The sequence below is a fragment of the Macaca fascicularis genome, chromosome 2 (assembly GCF_037993035.2).
Source record: "Macaca fascicularis isolate 582-1 chromosome 2, T2T-MFA8v1.1".
NCBI lineage: Eukaryota > Metazoa > Chordata > Mammalia > Primates > Cercopithecidae > Macaca > Macaca fascicularis.
This window is the reverse complement of record NC_088376.1, coordinates 34,561,888-34,588,149: the sequence shown is the minus strand read 5'-3', so window position 1 is coordinate 34,588,149 and position 26,262 is coordinate 34,561,888. Positions and strand designations below refer to the sequence as shown.

Below are 26,262 nucleotides of genomic sequence, written 5' to 3'. Positions count from 1 at the left end.
AACTACCTTTGAAAATACATTGAATGTTATGATAGCCAGAAGAAATTTCTAATTAGGTTCCAAACATGTTGCCAGCCTCTCAACGTAGTTATAGATGAGACCACTTTAAAACGAGGGCCATTCCATCAGTGAGTGAATGGGTTTACACTTCCAGGTAAAGAAGATCTGTTTTATCTCTCCAAAGACAAATAAAGCTATTAGTCTTTCCAATGATGGTATGAAATGAGAAGAAAAGTTCAATTACTTGGGAAATAAGCCTGATAGGATAGGGCAGTGGCCCTGCTTAACACTGTCAAAATCTCAGCTCTCTGCTTGTCCATCTTGCAAATGTGTCCCTGACTCCATCTCGGTGGAAAGAATAGGATGTCTTCCTTGCTGACTCAAAGAACCAAGTCATTTTATCTCCCAGGAAAGTGATCTACCCAAAAGTCTATCTATAATTATTATTGTTTAGAAGAAGAAAATTGATTCTCTTTGACAAACAGAGTTTCAGTGGTAGCAATGTTAGGCTAACAGCTTAGTACAAATTTTCGGTTTTCTCGTTTCTTCGAGGAAATTCCAAACTGTTTTTCTCACACTAGATAATTAAGCATCATAACTCAATGAGGAAAAGATTGGCCAGGAATGGCTGAATCTATGCAGAAAGGCTAAGTGATGTAGAAAATAAGCTTCTGGGGACCAAAAGAAATCACATCACAAATAACTAAACAAAATTTGAGGGAAAAAGAGAAATATTATATTATCTTAAACTTGGTTTCTAGATATTTAGAGGGTGGCTGGAGTAAGTCTTGCATAAGGTTCCAGCCAGCAGCCAATTCTGGAATGAGGAGAAGCCAGGATCCAGACCCAGGTCAGATGTGATGGTTGCCCAATGGAGCCAAGAGTGAGAGAATTCCAAGGATTGGCAAGGCCCTAAAATGTCCTGATGATTTTGTGCTCAAGGATAAACTAGACATTTAGCCCAAGTAACCCAAAGAAATGTTGTGGACACTAGACCAGAGCAGGGATCAAGACCAATAGTAGTGATAAAATGGAGGGTACAGAACCATGTATGTGAATCTGGCTAGATGTCTGAGTGTCTTTTCATTGTCTAAGGGTGGTCAGTCCAATCTATTATAAACACCCAGAATTGGCTTGGACATAGCAGTAGCAAAACTGTTTTGTGTGGATTATTCATGTATGATGGGTTAGGAGTAGCTAATTTCTCCATGCTTTTGGGATCTGTATTGTTCTCATTCTAAAACAAAATTTCAAGTCCTGAACACCTATGATGGTTGCATTAGGCAATAATTAAACAAGAGAAGCAAGTAAATGAGTTAGAAATACATAGTAATTAAGTTGCCTGGCTGTGCCAAGACTTCCTCCTGTCTGTCAGTAAATCCCACATTGCCCATTTGTGGTTTCCAGACTGATTAAGCCATACAAATGGAATCATCTGTTCTTTTCTGGTCTTCAAGCTCCTTTCCCTCCTCAGGGATCCAACGGAAGGTTGCCTCCAGGCATCAAATTACAGCAATCAATAAACGACCATGAGTAGCATGGCTCATTTAGAAACAGAGACACAGGCATTTTGCTAGAAGAAACAGTGATTACCTCTCATGGGTTCAGAGAATTATGGTACTTATCAGAAGTCAAAGAATGTGAGAACTTTCATGGCCAAATATTAAACTATTCCTTGGCCCTCAACCCTGTTCTTGCTGTGATTAACATGTAGGTGAATGGTACGCTCAATGACACAAACCAAAAGTTTGAGGAGTAATCTTTAATTTCTTCTTCCTCCTTTTCTTCTCCCTCAACTCCAACATCTACATAGATATTGAGACTTATAGTTTTTACTTCCTTAATATCTTTATAATCTTTCCAATGTCACAGATTTACCTGAAACTCTCATTGGACTTCTATTTCCCTCCCCACTTCATTCATTTTCTACTTAATAGCCTGAGTGATATTTCTAAATTGCTACTCTGATCATGTCATTTCACTGTTTAAAACATTTCACACTGAATTGCCTGCAGAGAGTTACTCTAGTAAATACTGGGGTGGATTGACTTTATAAAAATAGTGAAATACATAGATTACAAGATGGGAACTATAGACACTGAGACTACTAGAGAGAGAGAAGGAAGAGGGTAAGGGCTGAAAAACTACTTATTAGGTACAATGCTCACTACCTGGATGACAAAATCATTCATACCCCATGTAACAAAGCTGCACCTAAAATAAAAGTTGAAATTATTAAAAATAAATATATAAAATAGCATTCTGTCTCAGCTTTCATATAATCAATGCACAGAAAGTTACATAAAACATAGGAGACACTCAAAAACTATTCATTCAAAGAAGAATAAATGGACCATACAAGAGAATAAGATTTAAATTCTACCTTCACCCCTTTCTAGCTTAATAATCTCAACAAAGTTACCTAGCATTCCTGGGCTTCTGTGTCCTTCCAAATCTGGTTACCAACAGCGGTAGGATTAAATGAGATGTACTTAGAGGACTTAGTCAATGACTTATTGGCACACAGAAATAATTTAAATGCAGTCTGTATTAGCAGCAAATAGGTTAACATGACAAAAGGTATGTACTTTTTAGGCATCACTTATACAGGGTACTTTACAAGGAAATTGGGGAGTTGTGACCTCTGACCACCAAGACTTGGAACCCACATCACATACATCACTCCCGTATTAATCAGGGTTCTCTAGAGGGACAGAACTAATGGACTATATATATGTGTGTGTGTGTGTGTGTGTGTGTGTGTGTGTGTGTGTGTATGGGAGTTTATTAAGTATTAACTCACACAATCACAAGGTCCAACAACAGGCCATCTGCAGACTGAGGAGCAAGGAGAGCCAGTCCGAGTTCCAAAACGGAAGAACTTGGAGTCCAATGTTCGAGGGCAGGAAGCATCCAGCGTGGGAGAAAGATGGAGGCTGGGACGCTAGGCCAATCTCTCTTTTCATGTTTTTCTGCCTGCTTTATATTTGCTGGCAGCTGATTAGATGGCACCCACCCAGACTAAGGGTGGGTCTGCCTTTCCCAGCCCACTGACTCAAATGTTAATCTCCTTTAGCAACACTCTCACAGATACACCCAGGATTAATACTTTGTATCCTTCAATCCAATCAAGTTGACACTCAGTATTAACCATCACAACCCCTAATCAGTCAGTCAAAAGGCACTTACTCAGGGCTCATCATGCAACTGGAATTCATGTTTTTTAATAAGGTTAGGAAATCTTTCCCCCATATGAAATGAGGATTTTGCAATTTTAAAAGTTTAGTTTGATGTTCCAGTGGAAAGATCAACATCTATCGGAGTTTAGAGTTTGCCTTCTAAAATCACTTTCCATTAGAATTGTCTTTGATGAGCCATTACCATCTAGAATGGATCCAGTGACATAGAACAGAAATGTGGAAGTGTGGGACTCTATTAATAAGAAATATGATGCAATTACTCTTCCAAAGTAGATCAAGTATTATCCCACTGATGGATGGAATGACACCAGTAAAGAAAAGGGAAATCCTTAGATTTCTAAATCATTTTAAGAATAGGACAAGAATTTAAGGAATATTGAATCCAGTTCTTTCTCCAGGTAAGATAGCCTTTAGCCCCTGGAAAATGAAGAATCCTATCTTAAAAAGGTAATGGCCATTCTCTGACCAATGCTTCTTACACTGAGGACCATGCAGAATAATTGTTTTCGTAAATCTTGATTGGATTTGAAAGGCAAATCTTTTCAGAATGCTGAGACTCTTTCTCCAAAATGCCTGTCTCCTCAAGGTGTCTCTCCAATGTGAGATGTGGACAGATTTCTGTTTTGTTTCACAGCACATATGGTGGATACTGTGTCTCAGCCTCTTGAGCTCTGAAACTAGCACAGCCTTTCTGTCTTATAACCCTGAGGTTGTAAGGTTATGAAGTTACAAATTATGTACCTAAGCTAAATTCTAAGTAAAATATGCATTTCTATATCAGTTCCTACTGATACTCTAAAACTTTTGAAGAGATGTATTACTTCCTTAGCATTTGTGAAAAGTGCTCCAAGATTCTTGCATAAAAAAATCCCACACATTTTGCTTTTGTTCACTCATTCATTCATCCAAGCAACACTTACTGAATCCCTATATTAGGTGCCCACTTTAATTTTTATATTATATAAATTTTTTATATTAAAAGAATTTTTAATATATAAATAAATATATTAAAATTTTAAATATATTTTTAATAATTTTATTTTATATATTATATTATATATTATATAATAATGTTAATATAAAAATATATTAAAATTTTTTATATTATTTAATTATAGGTACCCACTTTAATTTTTCATTTTTTCCACATATAATTAATGTCTGTTTTTAGCACTAGACTGTAAGATTTATATAGGTAGAGATTAGTCCATCTACCTTCCCGTATTTATTGCTGTTTAAATTGCACTTAGGTATCTTTTTTTGTTGTTCTTCTATATACTGCACCTATATCATTTCCCAACACAGTGTAGGTACTCAATAAAGACTTGATAATGAATAAAAATAAACCACCAAATAGGATTGCTTCCTGCTATGAAACAAATCCAACTCATTCAAAGTAGGTCTAGGAAATACAGACAGGTGGATATAGAAGTCATAGAGACAGAGAGTCCAAAAACCAAAAAAATTGTAAAGGAGAGACCCTTATAATTTCAGAACTTTTTTTTTTTTTTTTTTTTGAGACGGAGTCTCACTCTGTCGCCCGGGCTGGAGTGCAGTGGCCGGATCTCAGCTCACTGCAAGCTCCGCCTCCCGGGTTTACGCCATTCTCCTGCCTCAGCCTCCAGAGTAGCTGGGACTACAGGCGCCCGCCACCTCGCCCAGCTAGTTTTTTGTATTTTTTAGTAGAGACGGGGTTTCACCGTGTTAGCCAGGATGGTCTCGATCTGCTGACCTCGTGATCCGCCCGTCTCGGCCTCCCAAAGTGCTGGGATTACAGGCTTGAGCCACCGCGCCCGGCCCAGAACTTTTTATAGTAGTGCTTCATCAGAGGTTAAAAGTAACATGCATCATACCTCAATAGCCAACTGGTCCATCCTATATTATTGAGTATCTATGCATTGACTAGGAATTATGTTCATATTTGCAATTCACATAATAAAGTTTACTGAATCCAACCACCCATCTCAGTCCCCAAATAAAATAACTGGTTCTCACATAGATGTTACACCTGTAAATTTGGTAGAAGAGAGTGGTACAGGTTGAACCAGTGCAGAATGACTCTGATAATGAAGATAGAGTTCTCATTGAAAGCCTGGGGCATAAATCACTGTCAAAGCCTGTCTCTTTACTCTGCCCACACAACCATAGGAGTTTCAGTCTTCCTAAAGAGTAGTGAGGTGTGAAGTTAAAAAGGTTTGGACAAGCATTTTGGAGGCTCTGAGGCTTATCTGAGCTAACCAAGCCTCCCAAGGCCATAAATCTCCAATGAAAGCTTCCAAGAGTGGCATACTTCTTGTGGAATGTCCCCTAGCTTGGCTGCAATCCAGAAGGGCAGAGATGTGTGAACTGACAAGATAAAGCCAACAAACCCATTGCCCTTCCATCCCCTCCTAGCATTTCCTAGTCTGGCTTATGTGAGTGTAGTAACATTTTAGGACTGTATTTGCCTACTTACAGCAATACTGCATTGAATTATCTTAAGGAAACAGGATGGCCCTTGATTGTTGTTTTCTGTCTATGGATGGGTTTTCTGTTGTTGTTGTTGTTGTTGTTGTTGTTGTTGTTGTTGTTGTTGAATTGAAGAATACAGTGTGAGCCAGGATAGAATTGCCACCATAGCCACAAACCACAGACTCCTGGGTATTCTGTGTAGTGTTTCTGAGTATGTCCAGAGACCACATGCATCCAAATTGGCAAGTTGCTTGCTTCAGAGGCAGATTCTTGTAACCCACTCCAGACAAGTTAATCCGAATTTCTGGAGGTAAGGCCTGGAAATCTGAAATTTAACAGCTCTTCTTAGGTATACTAAATTCTTAGGCATAAAAACTTTTTATTGTGATTCCTCCAATACAAATTAGTGTTTTAACAGATGAGGACTGAGGCCCAGAAGAATAGAATGATCTGCCCAATGTCTCACAGCTGGTTAACATCAAAGACCACACTGGGACCCAAGTCTGTGCCTTCCCAGGCCCGTCCTTGATTCTCTACAACATCCTCCACATCTCCTAGGGCATTCACCAAAGCATAGCACAAGTCCTGTAGAGAAGTGCTTTGAGATACTTGCACCATCTCTGGGGCATGTAATCTGAGGGAAGAGGAGAGCCTTAGCTGGACAGATTACATTCCAATTCTGTGCAGGCTCTCATATAAACAAGAGAGTACAGAAAGTATCTTTGCACCATCCGGTTGTCCCTTCAGGCTCCCAGCATATTTTCCTGCTCTACCTGTCCTTACCTTATGCTTAGGAGAGGGTCTGATATTAGTAATTTGTTCTTCTGTATAAATAAGATAAAGAAATGTTATACCTGCATATGTTGTTTATCAGGTACTAGTATTTACTTATCAGCAAATAAACTATCAGGTTTATTTACTCTTAGAAGCCTTCCCTATCTGCATTGAACACTCCCAGACAACCCTTTGCGCAAGCCTCCGTTTTTGCCACCTCCACTGCATCACTATTATTTATTTGCATGCCCATCACCAGCACTATAACATCAGCATCTTGAGGGATGAAGCTGTCTTTCATTTTTATATTCTCATTGCCAGCTCAATTCCTAGTCTATTGTAGTTGATTTTTAAAAATGTGTGTGTGTACATGTGTGTTTGTGCATATAATACATCCTTGCAACAACCTGGCAAATAGACAAAAAGTAATTCCCACCATAGAGGTGAATGAACTGAGTAGCCAAAGGCAAAGTGATATGAGGATGATTACATAGTTGTCCAGTGAAACAGAGGAGATTTGAATTGAATTCTGAATGACCCCAAGAATGCTGCTGTTTCCACCATACCAGAGCACTACCAAGTTCCCTTTTACCATCAAAGTGTTCTCTCTCCTGCAAGTATTGACTTCTTTAACCAATTCTCTGATTTTGGAAAAGGAAGTTTTGCCCCGTTAATGAAAACGTAGTGAGACAAATGCAAAATGTAAACTGAGAACAGATTTAGAAGAAAAAGAAAAAGTAGCAAAGTCCACAGCCAGAGTCTAGAATCAGATACAGAGCAAGATATAAGGAGCACACAGAGGTAAATGGTGCGACAGGGTCTGTAAAAGAAGTTTATGCTTTGAGAAGCCCCTTCTACTAAATATATGGTCTGAGTTTCAAGATTAGAGGAAGCCTCATTAGTCTGGACACATGGTGCTAACAAGGAAGGTGGTATAACCGCAAGATAGCACAGAGCACCCCATGCAGATTTTATGCCCTAGATGCTCCATGTTTCCTCTCGAGGCTGGGGTCAGAGTGGGAGAACAGGCTAGGCAAGGAAAATGAGTGGTGGATGACTGTGCGCAAACTCATTTACAAGGCCTGTACCTGGTAGTGTGCCCAATATTAAGAATAGATCTTAAAACAAAGGCTAGTGGAAAGACCTGCATTTTACTTGGTCTTGCTCCATCAAGTAAAGCAGACTTCTGATGCGCCTCCCCCTTTAAAGTTAACCCTTCGATCATTTCCTTGCAAATTTCAAACAGCTCTTTGGATATGTTCGTCTACAGGTCACTTGGCTACTTCACGGCATGGATCATGCCATACCCTTCTCCTATGCATCATCTCTTGTTTATACTACCTTTGAAGCTAATAACAGCTAAGGGCCCTTCTTCACTTTCATTGTATTAGAAGTTCACATGAAGCATTAACCCATAAACCAGGGAGAGGAGTCATGTTACATGGATCCCAAAAATTCCAGCACCATTCCTCTCTTTGCTGTTGCCTTGGTGCACGGATACCTTAGTGTGTGAATGTCAATGCCATCTATGGCTGCTGGACATCCCAGATGCTGATACTTGTACCATCCTTTCACCCTCAGCCCCCAAGAAACAACCCAACTGCAGAGAGATATAGATCAACCCTCAGGATGCCCTAAACTGGATTCCTGGGGCTCTTGTTTCATCAAAATCACTTCCTCTGTTCTCTTGACACATGTCATTATATTCCTTGCTGCTTTGGGAAAAAACACTCTTTAAAGCTGTCTTTTTATTTATAGTCACCTCCCTAGAACTGAGACATGAGTCCATGGGGACAGAACCTGGGGACAAACCTGAGTGATTGTCACCAGACTTTGCTCAGCTTTGCCCCATCCCTCTAGCATCCAGTCCTTTTTTCCTGGACCCATCTTGCCAGAATACTTTCACCTCACCTTAGGTTGAGTCCATCAGAAGATGCTCAGGCCCTTGTACAGACAGATTTCCACTAGTACTGCCCACCAGTCTAGCCAAGGTGAATTCCAGGGATGAACATGACTGAAGCCCCAGCCCAGATCACCACTTCTGGAATTATATCTATGTAATTTTGATTTGAGAAACTCTCTCCTTCATTTAGGTCCTAAGTATGGCCATCTTACAGGGTCTGCCCTCTCCTAGGAAGAGTTCTATTTCATTCCATTTGGCATTCTGCACTGCCAAATTCAGAAGTCCAAATCACAGTGTTCATGTTGTAAATGAAAGAGTTTCTTTTAACTCCCATCCTAGCAGCTAGGTTGATGTCAGAGAGTTGTTGTCAAGTCTACAGTGAGAAAAAACAATAAAATTAAGGGACAATAATCAAGGGAACTTGACCCCTCTTCCCATGTATATAACTGGCCAAAATCTGCCCCTAATCAAGTCACAACCTCCAAACAAGCCAATACATATATTTGGTATTATTCTTATAGATGTTTACAGTCCTGTACAAACCATTAAACTAATTTGTGTCAAATGTTGTCACTGAAGTTTTAAAGAAATACATCATTCCAAATACTAAATTAAGGATCAAATTCTCATAAACCCCTAATAATTGGTGGACCTAATTGTGATTATATGTATTTGCCTAAAAGCTCCATAAAATGACAGAGTATTGCTTGACTTCCTAAAGCTACAGTTAGAAGACTGTTCTAGACTGAGTGATATGAGAACACAGTTTGCTTTTTACATTTCTGACCCAATTAGCCTTTCATTTTGATGGTCTGGATTTAAAATTCATTTTGTAAATAAACCCAGTGAGGCTCCTCCTCAATGGACCACTTTGGGTAATTTTTTTTGGGGGGGGGCAATTTTAAAGAGTATCTATTATCAAAGAGAAATTTTAAAACATATATATTTATACTATGTGGTCAGACATCCTTGAATTAGTTGGTTAAAAAAAAAAAGAAAAAGGAAAAAGTGCCATTGGAAAGGTACGTAGCAGAAGTAAACTATGAAGATATGTGGTATAGTGAAAAGGGCCCAGGATGTGAAGAAATAAAGCCAGATTCGCAGCCTAATTCAATTCTTACTAGCTCTGTGTTTTGGAATAAATCACCTTCAGTTGCTTTATTGCATTTCAGGATCATCACCTATAAAAAATGGACTCTCCCATCTCACGGACCTCTGGTGAGGATCACCATGAGACAATAAACATGTGACTTTTCATTGTCAAAGAGACATAATGACACCTAACAAAATAAAACAAAGGGAGTATTATTTATCAGGTATTGATATTTAACAATTTTATTGCTTTAATATAATTAACCCGGGCTTTGGAACAAAGATTGAAAAAAAGATAAAGATGCAATGCCACGTAACCGGAGGATTTTGGACAGGACCTCAGAGAGCATTCATTCCAATTCTCATTCCCAGACACATATTTTATAGAGTAGGAAACTGAGGCACGGAGGAGGTGAGAAGCTTGCCCAAGGTCTCACAGCATTATCCTCAGAGCTTGGAACAGAACTCAGGTCTCCTGCTTTCTAGCTCCCAGCAACCTCTACAATCCCTAAAGCTGTTTCTAGAATCCCATCTCTTCGATCCTGTGCCTACAACCCATGTCGACAACCATTAAAGCATATTATTCAGTTTGATTGCCTTCTTTAAATAATAATTAACCAGTTTATTACAATACCTTTCCTTCCCTTTGCAGTGCAGAGACAGGGCCAAACACTCAGAGAATTGTCATAGACTCAACTCAGGGAGAAAAGCCTTTTTTGTTTACTCATCAAATATTTATCTGAGTTCTTACTTGTGCCCCAAAACTATGCTAACCTTGATAAAAATCTCAGTGATCAGAAGTCCTTCAAGTGGTGGATATACTCACAAGCCAATGATTACCACGTAATTAGCAATATGTTAAAGCAAATATAAATGGATTACATAGAAGCTTAGAGTGTGGTATGACTAAGGAGCCAGGAGAAATTTGACAGATATTTCTGCTTTACCTGAAAAAAATGACAAGTTGTAACATTAAAAAAATAAAAATTTTAAGGCCAAGAGAAAAAGAACATATTTCCTTTATGAGAATTGTGCACTGATGAGCAGCAGTTACGTTATTTGATGATCACAGTTTGGACAGCTGGTTTCTGCCCACCAGGAACTGAATCAGATTCAGATCCTTTGAACTCTGATGTCAAAGTGAGTCACATTTTCAACACCCTGGATATCCTTTTTGTTAGTATTATTATACTTTAAGTTCTGGGTTACATGTGCAGAACATGCAGTTTTGTTACATGTGTATACACGTGCCATGGTGGTTTGCTGCACCCATCAACCCGTCACCTACATTAGGTATTCCTCCTAATGTTAGCCCTCTCCTAACACCCCCCCACTCCCCGACAGGCCCTGGTGTGTGATGTTACCCTCCCTGTGTCTGTGTGTTCTCATTGTTCAACTCCTACTTATGAGTGAGAACATGCAGTGTTTGGTTTTCTCATCTTGGATATTCTATAGCAGCAGTAGTTGGTTAACCCCTCTGTTTCTTAGTTCCGTCATCTATTCAGTAGGGATGATAATAATAATGTCTCACTGAGAGGATTATTGTGAAGATTAAATGAATCAGAGCATGACAAATGCTTACAACAACACCTGGGACAAAGTGAGTGTTCAATAAATGTTGGCATTTTAGTATGAGAGGACCAATTGTGTGTCACTGAAAACTCATTTCAGAATATTACTACATGAAAACCAGGGAAGAGGTAAAGAAGGTTGTATCAGTCAGAGTTCCTCCCAAGAAACAGAACCATGAGGATGTACATATATTAAGATATTTATGACAAGGAATTGGCTAATGTAATTGTGGGGGCTGGCTAGGCAAGTCCAAAGTCTGTATATGAGGCCATCAGGAAGGGCAGCCTGGAAATTCTAGGGCAGGAGCTAAAGATCCTGTCCACAGGTAGAATTAATCCTTCAGAAAAGTCTCAATGCTCCTTTTAAGGCTTTTCAATTAATTGTATCAGGCCCATCCAGATTATTGAAAAAAATTTGCTTTACTTAATTTTTAATAGCTATTTTGAAATATAATTGGTATATAAAGAATTGTACATACTTAATGTGCATAATTTGACGACTTTTGACATATACAAACACCTGTGATACTATCACAAGCTAATTGACATATCCAACACCTCCAAAAGTTTCCTTGTATCAATTTACTTATTTGTTTGTTTGTTTGTTAGAACACTTAACGTGAGATCTACTCACTTAACAAATAGTGAAGTGCGCAATACTATACTGTTCACTATAAGCACTATGTTGTGTATTACCTCTCTAGAACTTATTCATCTAAATGACTAAAACTTTGTACTTATTGAATGACAACTCCCCAATTCCCCACCTTCCAGCCCCTGGCAACCACTGTTCTCTGCTTCTATCAGTTTGACTATTGTATGTGCTTCACATAAGTGGAATCATGTAGTATTTGTCCTTCTGTGACTGGTTTAGTTCATTTAACATAGTGTTCTCCACGCTCACCCCGATATGGTTTGGATATTCATCCTTTCCAAATCTCATGTTGAAATGTGATTCCCAATGTTGGAGATGGGGCTTTTGGGGGGTGTTTGGGTCATAGGGGTGGAGTCTTCCTGAATAGCTTTGTGCCCTTCTTGCTGTAATGAGTGAGTTCTTGCTTTGAGTTCACACAGGAGCTGTTTGTTAAAGAGCCTGGCTCCTCCCTCACTCTCTCATGCTCCTGCTCTCACCACGTTACTTGCTGGCTCCCCTTCACCTTGCCCCATGACTGCAAGCTTCCTGAGACCCTCACCAGAAGCAGATGGCAGTACCGTGCTTTCTGTATAGCTTGCAGAACCATGAGCCAACCTAAACCTCTTTTCTTTGAAAATTACACAGCCTCAAGTATTCCTTCATAATGGTGTAAGAACAGACTAACACAGTCCTTGTTGTCAGAAATGGCAGGATTTCCTTCTTTTTTAAGGCTGAATAATATTCCATTGTATGTATATGTGCCACATTTTCTTTATCCATTCACTCATCAGTGAATATTTAGGTTATTACCATATCTTCACTATTATGAACAATGCTGCAATGAACCTGAGAGTGCAGACATCCTGTTCAAGATGCTAATTTCACTTCTTTTGTCTGTCTACCCCGATGTGGGATTGCTGAATCATATGGTAATTCTATTTTAAATTTTTTGAAGAACCTCCATATTGTTTTCCATAGCTGTTGCACCATTTTATATTCCCAAAAACAATGTACCAAGGTTCCAATTTCTCCACATCCTCACCAATACTTGTTATCTTTTGTGTGTGTGCATTTTAAAAAATATTAGCCACCCTAGCAGGTGTAAGGTGATATCTCATTGGAGTTTGATTTGCATTTTCCTGATAATTAATGATGCCAAGCACCTTTATATACACCTGTTGGCCGTTTGTATGTCTTCTGTTAGAAATGCCTATCCAAGCTTTATGTCAATTTTTAAATTGAGTTATTTGTTTGTTTTGCTATTGAGTTGTAGGAGTTTCTTATTTTATTTAGAAAATTAACCCTTTATGAGCTACATGGTTTGGAAATATTTTATGCCATTCCGTAGTCTGCCCACTAATTCTGTTGATTATTTCCTTTGCTGTGCAGAAGCCTTTTAGTTTGATGTAGTCCTACCTGTCTATTTTTGCTTTTATTACCCGTGCTTTTATCATTATATCCAAGAAATAATTGCCAAGACCAACGTCAAGACTTTATCCTTATGCATTCTTCTAGGAACTTTATGGTTTCATGTTTTATGTTTCAGTCTTTAATCCATTTTGAGCTGATTTTTGTGTATGATATAAGGTATAGGTCTAATTTCATTTTTTATGTGAATATCCAGTTTTCCAAACACAATTTGTTAAAGAGCTATCATTTCCCCATTGTGTATTATTGACTCCCTTCTCAAAGTTCAGTTGAATATATATGCATAGTTTTGATTTGGGCCTCTCTATTCTGTTCTATTGGTCTATTTGCCTATCTTTATGCCAATAAACACTATTTTAATTATTGTAGCTTTGTAATGTATTTTAAAATCAGGAAATGTGATGTCACCAGATTTGTTCTTCTTTCTCAAGATCATTCTGGCTATTCTGGGTTGAAAAAAAATTAATACATTTTCATGATAAAATCACTCAACAAACTAGGTATAGAAGAAATGTACCTTAATATAATAAAGACCATCTATGACAAGCTCACAGCTAACATCATACTCAAGAGTAAAAAAATTAAAAGCTTTTCCGCTAAGATCAGGAAGAAGACAAGTATACCCACTCTCATCATCTCCATTTAACATAGTCCTGGAAGACCAGGCCAGCACGGTGGCTCACGCCTGTAATCCCAGCACTTTAGGAGGCGGAGGCGGGCAGATCACGAAGTCAAGAGATGGAGACCATTCTGGCCAACATGGTGAAACCTCATCTCTACTAAAAAAAAAAACAAGAATTAGCTGGGCATGGTGGTGTGTGCCTGTAGTCCCAGCTACTCGGGAGGTTGAGACAGGAGAATCACTTGACCCTTGGAGGCAGAGGTTGCAGTGAGCTGAGATCATTCCACTGCACTCCAGCCTGGCGAGACAGCAGGACTCCATCAAAAAAAAAAAAAAAACATAGTCCTGAAAATTCTAGCCAGAGCAATTACGATAGATGAAATAAAAGGCAAACAAATCAGAAAGAAGAAGTAAAGTTATCTCTATTTACAAGTTATATAATCCTATATATACTAAACCCTAAAGTCTTCATGAAAATAAACTGTTAAATCTAATAAAGGAATTCAGGATAAAATAAAGTTGCAGGATACAAAATCAACATACAAGAATTAGTAACCTTTCTATATATTTAAAATGAACTATCTGAAAAGGGAATTAAGAAAACACTTCCTTTTACAATAGCATTAAGAACAATAAAATACTTAGGGATAAACTTAACCAAAGAGTTGAAGGACTTCCACACTGAAAACTACACAATATTTATGAAAGAAATCAAAGAATACACAAATAAATGGAAAGACCTTTCATGTTTATGAATTGAAAGACTTAATGTTCAAATGTCCATACTACAAAAGTAATCTATAGATTTGAAGTTATCTCCAATAAAAATCTCAAAGGCATTTTTTACAGAGATGGAAAAAGCAACCCTAAAATTCATATGGAACCACAAAACCTTCTTTACTTTAAAGTAAACTGATTATAAACTGTGTAACCACATATATAAAATAGATTATTATTTGATTGAATAACTGAGAACTGTTAGCCAGTTAGCCTTGTTGACACATGAAGCTGACCATCACAAAAGCTAGTGTACAATAAGTTGGCATAGCACATTTCTTTTAATGGGTTCAAGGCAATCATAAAACAAGAGTAGAAGGGAGTAACCCAATACCTCAGACCCACTTATCCATGCATTCTACCGACAGAGCTGAGGACCCCAGGGACAATGCACAGACTACTTGCCTTTGCATCCTTTTGTGTGGAAACAGTGAGCAGGTTCTTTCTCTGTATTGTTTGGTGTGCCCACTAAACCTTAGAGGATTCTAGTAGTTTACAGTTTCAAAGAATGGGGATTTTACACAGAGCAGACTCATGAGACCTTGATTCTAAGTTCCTGCTTCTATTAAGAGGTAGCATGGCATAACAACAACAACATATACATGTGTGTGTATGCGTGTGTGTGTGTGTGTGTGTGTGTGTATCAGCTATGACATTAGACACCTGGGTTCAGATCCACCTTTGTCACTTACCAGGTGTCTAGTCAAGTCACATTCCCTCTCCCAGCCTGTAAATGGCATCTGTGAATGGCAGTTAACCTGTAAATGGTAACAATATTGTCATGTCATGGTTATTGTGAAGAATTAAAGACCATAAACACAAATGGCCTGGGTTTGTAAAAGATGCTCAGTTAAGACAAGCTATGATGCTTAACTTCCTATAGTTGAAGGATTACCTAGTGTTAGTTGTGTAGTTTCAGGAAAGTTCCTTCATCTTTCTGTGCCTCAGTTTCCTCATCTGTAAAATAAGCATACAATAAGTTGTTCTGTGGATTAAGTGAGTTAATATGTATGAAGTGCTCTGAACAATGTCTGGCACAAAGTACACACTATATACTTTATAACCACTATAATTTGTGTTTGTGTGGTAGTGACGAAATCAAGGAGGTATGAAAACCGGATTTTAGTCCAACCTGTACTGGGTGAACTGGCAGAAGTCATTTATCTGTCATCAATTTTCTTTTCTGTAAAAGGAGGGGGTTAATTAGACCATCTGTCAGGCTTATGCATTTTAAAAGATTTTATACCTAAACTGCTCTGTGAGATGTAAGAACCTGAGAAGGTTTTCTGGCTTGTAGGTAGTTTTGAGGTGCTGTGCTCTCACAGATGTGTCAAGGCCTTCTTATTGATTCACACCAAGGACTCTGCCTCTGTCTCAGTTTTTCTGCAGGGCGGTTCATCTGTTGACTTTTCACCAAGATGCGTTCCTCTGTCAGCTGTATCAGAGCTGTCATGAGCCTGCTTCATGCCAGGGAGAGAAGGAAAGACAGTGTTTTTATTTGTCTGCTTCACTGTGTCTTTCTTCCTTTGGGATCCCGTCTCAGGAAGGTCAAAATAAAATTCTGCAACTGCCCGGATGAGGAATGCTAGCTGATTGGAGAAACAGGCTCCTGTAAGCAGCACTGCCTGCTGCCGAGAGGCCCCCGACGGAGTTCTGTCAAGCCTGACTCATCCTCCAGCTCAGGGAGGCCTGGTGGTCACTACCTTTCTCCCCAGCCAGAGAGTACATTGCAAACATCTTAAAGGCTTGAGGTTGGCAGTTTAAGGGGGAACGGTAATTCACCAAAGCATGATGGGAAATCTAATGGAGAGCAAAGAAGGGGTGAATGGGATGTGTGCCCTGTCCCCTAAAGAAGGGAACTCCTCCTCTTTCCCATTTCAGGGGAGTGTTAAAAAGGTTGCTCCCACTTCTTTTCTTCTATTGGCTTCTGCCTCCTTTGCCTTTTTATTTGCTCCTTCCAAAGGTAAAAGAGTAAGTGTCTGATGTCAAATGCAGGCATTTAGTGGGCTGTACTTACTATCAGGCAATGTTATGAGCCTCAAATACAAGGTCCCAGGAACCACTCTTCTTCCTCTTTCTATGTCTAAACCCAGCAAGCTTTCTTCTACTCCTTTCTCCAGGTAAGGAGTGTGTGAGTGCCAGGGTCAATAAGGAGGGGCTGGCACACAGAGAGAAAAGCACCTGATTGTAACAGCAGATCAATTCAGTGTTCTACAATGTGATGATCACAGTGCACATCCTGAGCAATTTTCCAAATGACCGACTCATTTATTTGTTCCACTGTTCATTGAAAAATGAGGTAGAACTTCATCCTACCTTGAATTAAAGGGGTCTCATCACTCCTATCAAAGCTACATTGCATTGCATAGCATTTCAAGCAGAATGAGCTAAGCCTTTCATTGACTCCATTTTGCATCCTATGCAACTAGAACTAATCTTAGCATCTCTGAATTAGAAGAAAGTTCAAAAACATCCCACCAAATGTTTGTAACTGTCTGCTTGACTTTCTCTACTGTGTTTTTTGCATGTGGTCCTGCAGTTTCTGCTTGAACATTTCCAGCAATAAAACACTTTTTAACAAACAGGTTATTTTGTTTGGTACAGGTTTATTGGAAAATGCTTCCTTTGTTACTTCTTCGTAACCTCTTAAAATTCTGTTTTTCCTACTTTTGGAATCAGAAAAAAATAAATTATAATACCTATTCCTACGACAGTACTTTAAGTACTTGGATGGTTCTTAGACTAAGTTATGCTGCAGTAATCTCAGTGGCTGAAAGGTTTATTTCTTACCTACATATAGGTCATCTGAGAGTTCTATGCTACCCTCACTTAGGGACTCAGGTTGGCAGAATAGCCACGGTATTTCTGTTGAGCTCCACCACTCCACAGTATTTCTGTAAAGTTCCACCCCTAGATTTACTTTTCAAGCTGTCTCTCCACAGTCCTGCTCCCCATTCAGTTCTCAGTCATTGCAGTGGGCCATCTCACACTGCACTCTGGTCTGCTTTGTCCCCACAATATGGACACAGCCCCTCTCCTTTATTCTCCAAGTCACCATCAGCATAATGATGTTATGGGTAGCAGGTTTGGTAGAGTGTTGGGGTTAATGGAAGAAGGGCAAGTTGGGAGAGGGGGAACGGAGGCGAGACGTATCACCACTGACCCCACAGAAATACAAACTACCATCAGAGAATACTATAAACACCTCTACGCAAATAAACTGGAAAATCTAGAAGAAATGGATAATTTCCTGGACACTTACACTCTTCCAAGACTAAACCAGGAAGAAGTTGAATCCCTGAATAGACCAATAGCAGGCTCTGAAATTGAGGCAATAATTAATAGCCTACCAACCAAAAAAAGTCCAGGACCAGATGGATTCACAGCTGAATTCTACCAGAGGTACAAGGAGGAGTTGGTACCATTCCTTCTGAAACTATTCCAATCAATAGAAAAAGAGGGAATCCTCCCTAACTCATTTTATGAGGCCAACATCATCCTGATACCAAAGCCTGGCAGAGACACAACAAAAAAAGAGAATTTTAGACCAATATCCCTGATGAACATTGATGCAAAAATCCTCAATAAAGTACTGGCAAACCGGATTCAGCAACACATCAAAAAGCTTATCCACCATGATCAAGTGGGATTCATCCCTGGGATGCAAGGCTGGTTCAACATTCGCAAATCAATAAACATAATCCAGCATATAAACAGAACCAAAGACAAGAACCACATGATTATCTCAATAGATGCAGAAAAGGCTTTTGACAAAATTCAACAGCCCTTCATGCTAAAAACGCTCAATAAATTCGGTATTGATGGAACGTACCTCAAAATAATAAGAGCTATCTATGACAAACCCACAGCCAATATCATACTGAATGGGCAAAAACTAGAAAAATTCCCTTTGAAAACTGGCACAAGACAGGGATGCCCTCTCTCACCACTCCTATTCAACATAGTGTTGGAAGTTCTGGCTAGGGCAATTAGGCAAGAGAAAGAAATCAAGGGTATTCAGTTAGGAAAAGAAGAAGTCAAATTGTCCCTGTTTGCAGATGACATGATTGTATATTTAGAAAACCCCATTGTCTCAGCCCAAAATCTCCTTAAGCTGATAAGCAACTTCAGCAAAGTCTCAGGATACAAAATTAATGTGCAAAAATCACAAGCATTCTTATACACCAGTAACAGACAAACAGAGAGCCAAATCAGGAATGAACTTCCATTCACAATTGCTTCAAAGAGAATAAAATACCTAGGAATCCAACTTACAAGGGATGTAAAGGACCTCTTCAAGGAGAACTACAAACCACTGCTCAGTGAAATAAAAGAGGACACAAACAAATGGAAGAACATACCATGCTCATGGATAGGAAGAATCAATATCGTGAAAATGGCCATACTGCCCAAGGTAATTTATAGATTCAATGCCATCCCCATCAAGCTACCAACGAGTTTCTTCACAGAATTGGAAAAAACTGCTTTAAAGTTCATATGGAACCAAAAAAGAGCCCGCATCTCCAAGACAATCCTAAGTCAAAAGAACAAAGCTGGAGGCATCACGCTACCTGACTTCAAACTATACTACAAGGCTACAGTAACCAAAACAGCATGGTACTGGTACCAAAACAGAGATATAGACCAATGGAACAGAACAGAGTCCTCAGAAATAATATCACACATCTACAGCCATCTGATCTTTGACAAACCTGAGAGAAACAAGAAATGGGGAAAGGATTCCCTCTTTAATAAATGGTGCTGGGAAAATTGGCTAGCCGTAAGTAGAAAGCTGAAACTGGATCCTTTCCTTACTCCTTATACGAAAATTAATTCAAGATGGATTAGAGACTTAAATGTTAGACCTAATACCATAAAAATCCTAGAGGAAAACCTAGGTAGTACCATTCAGGACATAGGCATGGGCAAAGACTTCATGTCTAAAACACCAAAAGCAACGGCAGCAAAAGCCAAAATTGACAAATGGGATCTCATTAAACTAAAGAGCTTCTGCACAGCAAAAGAAACTACCATCAGAGTGAACAGGCAACCTACAGAATGGGAGAAAATTTTTGCAATCTACTCATCTGACAAAGGGCTAATATCCAGAACCTACAAAGAACTCAAACAAATTTACAAGCAAAAAACAAACAACCCCATCAAAAAGTGGGCAAAGGATATGAACAGACATTTCTCAAAAGAAGACATTCATACAGCCAACAGACACATGAAAAAATGCTCATCATCACTGGCCATCAGAGAAATGCAAATCAAAAGCACAATGAGATACTGTCTCACACCAGTTAGAATGGCGATCATTAAAAAGTCAGGAAACAACAGGTGCTGGAAAGGATGTGGAGAAATAGGAACACTTTTACACTGTTGGTGGGATTGTAAACTAGTTCAACCATTATGGAAAACAGTATGGCAATTCCTCAAGGATCTAGAACTAGATGTACCATATGACCCAGCCATCCCATTACTGGGTATATACCCAAAGGATTATAAATTATGCTGCTATAAAGACACATGCACACGTATGTTTATTGCAGCACTATTCACAATAGCAAAGACTTGGAATCAACCCAAATGTCCATCAGTGACAGATTGGATTAAGAAAATGTGGCACATATATACCATGGAATACTATGCAGCCATCAAAAAGGATGAGTTTGTGTCCTTTGTAGGGACATGGATGCAGCTGGAAACCATCATTCTTAGCAAACTATCACAAGAACAGAAAACCAAACACCGCATGTTCTCACTCATGGGTGGGAACTGAACAATGAGATCACTTGGACTCAGGAAGGGGAACATCACACACACCGGGGCCTATCATGGGGAGGGGGGAGGGGGGAGGGGGGAGGGATTGCATTGGGAGTTATACCTGATGTAAATGACAAGTTGATGGGTGCAGCACACCAACAAGGCACAAGTATACATATGTAACAAACCTGCACGTTATGCACATGTACCCTACAACTTAAAGTATAATAATAATAAATAAATTAAAAAAAAAAAAAAAAGAAAATGTGGCACATTATACAAATGTGTATACAAATACACCATGGAATACTATGCAGCCATGAAAAAGGATGAGTTTTTGTCCTTTGTAGGGATATGGATGCAGCTGGAAACCATCATTCTCAGCAAACTATCACAAGAATAGAAAACCAAACACCGCATGTTCTCACTCATAGGTGGGAATTGAACAATGAGATCACTTGGACACAGGAAGGGGAACATCACATACCGGGTCCTATTGTGGGGAGGGGGGTGGGGGGAGGGCTAGCATTAAGAGATATACCTAATGTAAATGACAAGTTAATGGGTGCAGTACAGCAACATGGCACATGTATTCATATGTAACAAACCTGCATGTTGTGCACATGTACCCTAGAACTTATAGTAGTAAGAAAAAAATATATAACATGAGATCTATTCTCTTAAGTTTTTAAGTGTACGATATAACATCGTTAACCATAAACACAACGTTATACAGCAGATCTCTGAGTCCAGCTAGATAACTGGTATTCCAGAATCTGCCAGCAGGTCACATAATGAAAATTCTCAGGAATGAGGCTTTGAAGGTGCTCCAACCTCATTCTGCCCTCTCCACTGACTGCCAGGCTGCTGGTTTTCATCATCATTGTAGGATGTTGGCTTTTAAGGCTCCCATGGAGCTGGGGAGGAAAAGGTGGAAATATGTTGAGTTAAAATGCCACAAAGAGGCCGGGCGCGGTGGCTCAAGCCTGTAATCCCAGCACTTTGGGAGGCCGAGACGGGCGGATCACGAGGTCAGGAGATCGAGACCATCCTGGCTAACATGGTGAAACCCCGTCTCTACTAAAAAATACAAAAAATTAGCCGGGCGAGATGGCGGGCGCCTGTAGTCCCAGCTACTCGGGAGGCTGAGGCAGGAGAATGGCGTAAACCCAGGAGGCAGAGCTTGCAGTGAGCCGAGATCGCGCCACTGCACTCCAGCCTGGGTGACAGAGCCAGACTCCGTCTCAAAAAAAAAAAAAAAAAAAAAAAAAAAAATGCCACAAAGCATGCTGTTCTTATTAGTGTTCTGCTCTATTTTTTCAATAAAATCTCTCTGGCTTGCAAAAAAAAAATAAATAAATAAATAAATAAATAATCTCACCTTGAAAATTAGACATCACAGTTTCAAAAATTCCTTACCTGTCTCTCCCCTCCTCCCACCCCAAACTTGGGTCCATCTTCAGCCCTCTGAGGAAACCCACCCTAATTTCTTCTCAGTTCTCATGTCTTGGTCCCACCTCTGTGTCTCCAGTTGTTATCAAAGAGAAAATTAAACTTGACCATTACTTTTTTCAGCAGAGAAATTTAGCTCCTTTTGTCTTAATCTCTTCCATTCTTATTTATTCTAATGCATTCTCCTTCCTAACCAAAGGGCTTCTTAATATTTCTTAGGCAAAATAATTTTCTGCCAAATCCTCCATATTTAAAGAGATAGCAGAAGCTGAGAAATTAGTTTTTCTTGATGTCTTAAAAAGGCCATTGCAAATGTTTTTCTTTCCTACCAACCACATTTTAGAGAAACTTTCAAAGACTGTAAGTGTGAGGGTTAATATTAGGGGTCAACCTGATTGGATTGAAGGATGCCTAGGTGACTAGAAAAGTCTTGTTCCTGGGTATGTCTGTGAGGGTATTGCCAGAGGAAACTGCCATTTGAGTCAGTGGACTGAGACAGGAAGATCACCCTCAATATGGGTGGGCACTATCCAATCGGCTACTAGCATGGCTGGAACAAAGCAGGTGGAAGAAGGTGGTATAACCTTGCTTGCCTGCCGAGTCTTCTGATTTCCTTCTTTTTTCCATGCCAGATGCTTCCTTCTACTCTTCCTGCCCTTGGACATCAGAATCCAGGTTCTTTGGCCTTTGGACTCTGGGACTTGTGTCAGTGGCTTCCTGGGGGCTCTCAGACCTTCAGCCACAGACTGAAGGCTGCACCGTCAGTGTCCCTGGTTTTGAGACTTTCAAATTTGAACTGAGTCACTACCGGCTTCTCTCTTCCCACCTTGCAGACAGCCTAACATGACAGGACTTTGCCTTGTAATTGTGTGAGCCAATTCTCCCCAATAAACATCCTTTCATATATACACACCTCGTATTAGTTCTGTCCCTCTGGAGAACCCTGACTAATACAGTAAGCATGGATCATAAAGGGTGAATTTGGGAGTACTGAGGGAGTCAGAACATGAAAGACCTTGGAAGACCTGCTAGCCTATATACATTTTGATTTTAAGCAGGGAATTAACATAATTAGTGGGTTCTAAGGGGCATGGGAGTACAAGTGAGACAAGGAGACAAGCTGGGAGATGGTTGCAGTAATGCAGATGAGAAGGAGCAGTAGGAATAGAGAGAAGTGCTGGAGTCAAGCCATAGTTAGGAGACAGAATGGAGAGGACTTGGTGTGGGAGAGTGAGTGGAGAGAGGAATATCAGGAATGATGCCCAGTTTTCTGTTTGCAGCAACTGGATGAGTGTTGATGCAATTCACTGTGACAGAAAATAAATGAGTAGGAATAAATTTAGGGGGAAACGATGTTTCATTCTAGACAGATCATATTGTAGATCTGTGAGGCATCCTGCAGGATCTGGGAACAGATTACCAAGTCAGATTTTTCAGGCAAGACTGGCCAGTGGGATCTGCACCCTGAAGAAGAACTAAGCTGCCTCTTAGAGCCCCAATATTCCAAGGAAAACCTCTGAGCAAAAGGTCCCTTTGCTGCCTTGTTCTTATTTGAGGTCTGATATTCTTTCCTGCAAATCTTTGGCTTCAGATGTAGAAATGATATCTAAAGTGCTTAAGACTCCAGTCCAGCCTCCACCCTTGGAATACATGGAGACCTTCCTCTTCATTTAGATGTGTGACCAAGCAGAGGGATTGCTGCTGATTCAGGCTAGTCACTCTAAAAAGTGTCACTCGGGAGCTGAGGATTTAGCCCTTTTGTTAGAAGTGAATGGTTGCAAAATATTTACCAGTGTGGTAAATATCTAGTATTGTCTGTGCACTATTTTCCAACCATTTTTCACGTAGGTATGTTTAAAGATTTTTTTGCCTTCCTAATAATTTGTGTTGTCATTGCTATTTTGCCTTCAGAAAAAAAATAGAAAAAGAAAAATGTGATTAATATGGCCCCACTCAAATCATGAAGCAGGAGCTGCCATGTGGAATCTATATACATGGACTCATGCATCTAATGCCAATGTAAACCAGGGAGGCTATCTGCTATGCATAAAAGAGTACTGGAATTGGAAGCAGGGCACCTGCCTTCAAGTCCCAGGTTTTCATTCACTAGAAGGTCCCTTTGGCAAGTCGCTTATCTCCTTTGGGTCTTACTGGCCTTATCTAAAAAAATGGGCAAATCATTGTAGTCACTGCTGCATCACAGGGCCATTTGCAGATTGTGGCAAAAAGTCCAAGTAAAGGGCTAGAGAAACCAGAATTACATCCCACATGCTCCAATCTTAGACTCCCAGGCTTTGGTTCCAGACCAAACATCTTTCATCTACTCCTTCTCATAAAGTTCACATTGCCTTCAGCTGCTGTGGCTACATTCTTAATTTTTTAAGAAAAATAATTGTTTTCTCTTACAGTGCATAGTATGGGACTGGGACTCCAATGGCAAGCATGACTTCATTGGAGAATTCACTTCGACATTCAAGGAGATGAGAGGAGCAATGGAAGGGAAACAGGTACGTGGTCAACCACTTTTGGTTTTGCCTCAAGTCTCTATGATGCATCCTTAGAACCCAGCTACAAATGAAACAGTGAGAAGCAAAACATCAATGTATGATTAAGTGTGATAAGAAGGGAACATGGTAGGATGTGAGTACCTGGATTCTAGAACTAGCCCAATCCAAAGCAATTGCGTATCCTTGGACAAGACACTGACCCCAAACGTTAGTTTCTCCATTAGTAAAATGGAAAGGTTAAATGAGAGTATTTCTAACTTCCTTTAGCTGTGTAGCCTTGAAAACGTGACTTAATCTCTCCATGCCTCATGTTGCTCTCCTAAAAATATAAGAGTGATAATTGTACCTACCTCATAGAATTTTGTGAAGATTAAATGAGACAATCCAAGGTGCTAGCAGAGAACCCAGCACACAGCTAGCATTTCCAAAATATCTGCTATTAACGGTAGTATTCTTTCTAGGTCTATATTTCCATGATTTGGTGACATTAATAATAATTTCATGCTTTGGAGAAATTATTTGAATCCTCCAAATTTTCATATGGGTACCAGGTTTTCTTCTAGTTCCATCATTTTACTCTTACACACTTGATGCCAAGACCTGTACACAAACACTACCACATACCACTAAGACACATTGCCCCACACAGAAACCTAAACTTCCCTCAGATACACACACTTTTGTATCATATAATATCTAGATGGATAGATAAATAGATAGATGGATAGTCATCTGGGCCCAAATCATGCAACTTCTCCTGTTACCTGTTTATTGTTCACTTGCCCAATTTCCAGCTGAAATAACTCTTTGCCCGGGGGCTTTCTCTATCTGCTGGAGCCTGTTTTATCCATGCCCAAAGCAAGCTAGAAGTGTGGAAGAAGATGTAACAGGAGGTAGCCCTCAACAAATAACTAATGGAAGTTGGGGTATAAATACCCCAGCTCTCTTGCCCTTCAGTTGGCAAAACTCTGAGGTATGTGCTCTATACAGTTTCCCAGAGTTCCCCAGCAGGCCCTAGTTGTCCACAGTGGTAACTGACTTGATAATGCACCATTTCTGGGATGCCTCCTCTATCTTAAGTTCCCACTCCTCTCTTCATGCTTCCTGGTATCACCTCCCAGATGGCCTACTTGCACTTATATTCTTGCCTCAAAGTTTGCTTCTTGGGGAACTCAACCCAAGATACCTGCTATTCTTACTCTGGAGTTCACTCTCCTCGTGGAGCAGAAAGGAGTGAAAGTAGAGGCCCAGTGCTTTTGAGAAAGTCTTTTTCTTTAGAGATAATACTCTGTGCCTGTTCTGATCAGAAGTGCTAATTAGAGATGCCCCAACTCATTTTTCAACTCTCTCATATGTAAGGTCAGGATACAGGCAGACTGCATGGAAATAAACTAACTTTTTTTAAATTCAGAAACTTAATCTGGATCAGACTATTTGTTGAACACATACCTTTGGTCTGGAAACTCAATGGAAACAGTGACAGCTTTCCCCTTAGCTCCTGAAAAACCTGCTGTAAGTGCTTTATTAGGTACTCAGCATTACAAGAAACTTGTCAAACACACAGAGACCATCACCCACAAGCCAGGATGCAGAGTTTCAGAGGCACAGTTAAAACCAACACTAAATTATAAGGAAAGTCATTCCCAAGATAACAAGGAATATAGCTAGAGAATATTGCTCTATTGAATATGCAGAACTAGTCCTATTTAGCTACTAAATCAATCACAGCATTCATACCACCTGCTAGAGTTCTGAAGACTTTTATAAAGTTTTGCCTTATCTACTTCTATGAATAGAAATAGTCCAAGCAGTAAATAGGGAAAATATTTCATCTTATTAATTAAATATTAAAAGTAAGAATGTAACACATATCATAAATGAAATATACCAAAACATAATGCTTTCAAACAGATCTTTTAAGTTCCATTGAGGAAATGGACCATATGCTAATGTGCTTTTCTGTGTCACTGAGATACCAGAAAAACTTTAGTTTAACCACCCAGCCACCGTTTTGGTGTATTTATATAGTGGGAAATATTCTCTTATTTATTGATTCTACAATATTTATCGAGTAGCACCTAGTAA

The 26,262-nt window shown here is 39.5% G+C and overlaps 1 protein-coding gene across 9 annotated transcripts in view; it reads left to right on the top strand.

Moving 5' to 3' along the window:
* Positions 1–26,262, top strand: part of CPNE4 (copine 4) — a 509,383-nt gene that overhangs the window by 424,669 nt on the left and 58,452 nt on the right. For all 9 annotated transcript variants that reach the window (XM_045386989.2, XM_074031048.1, XM_074031049.1 and 6 more), the window contains one exon: positions 24,079–24,177. In XM_045386989.2, the coding sequence (XP_045242924.1) occupies positions 24,079–24,177 (99 nt within the window). The remainder of the gene's footprint in view (positions 1–24,078; positions 24,178–26,262) is intronic.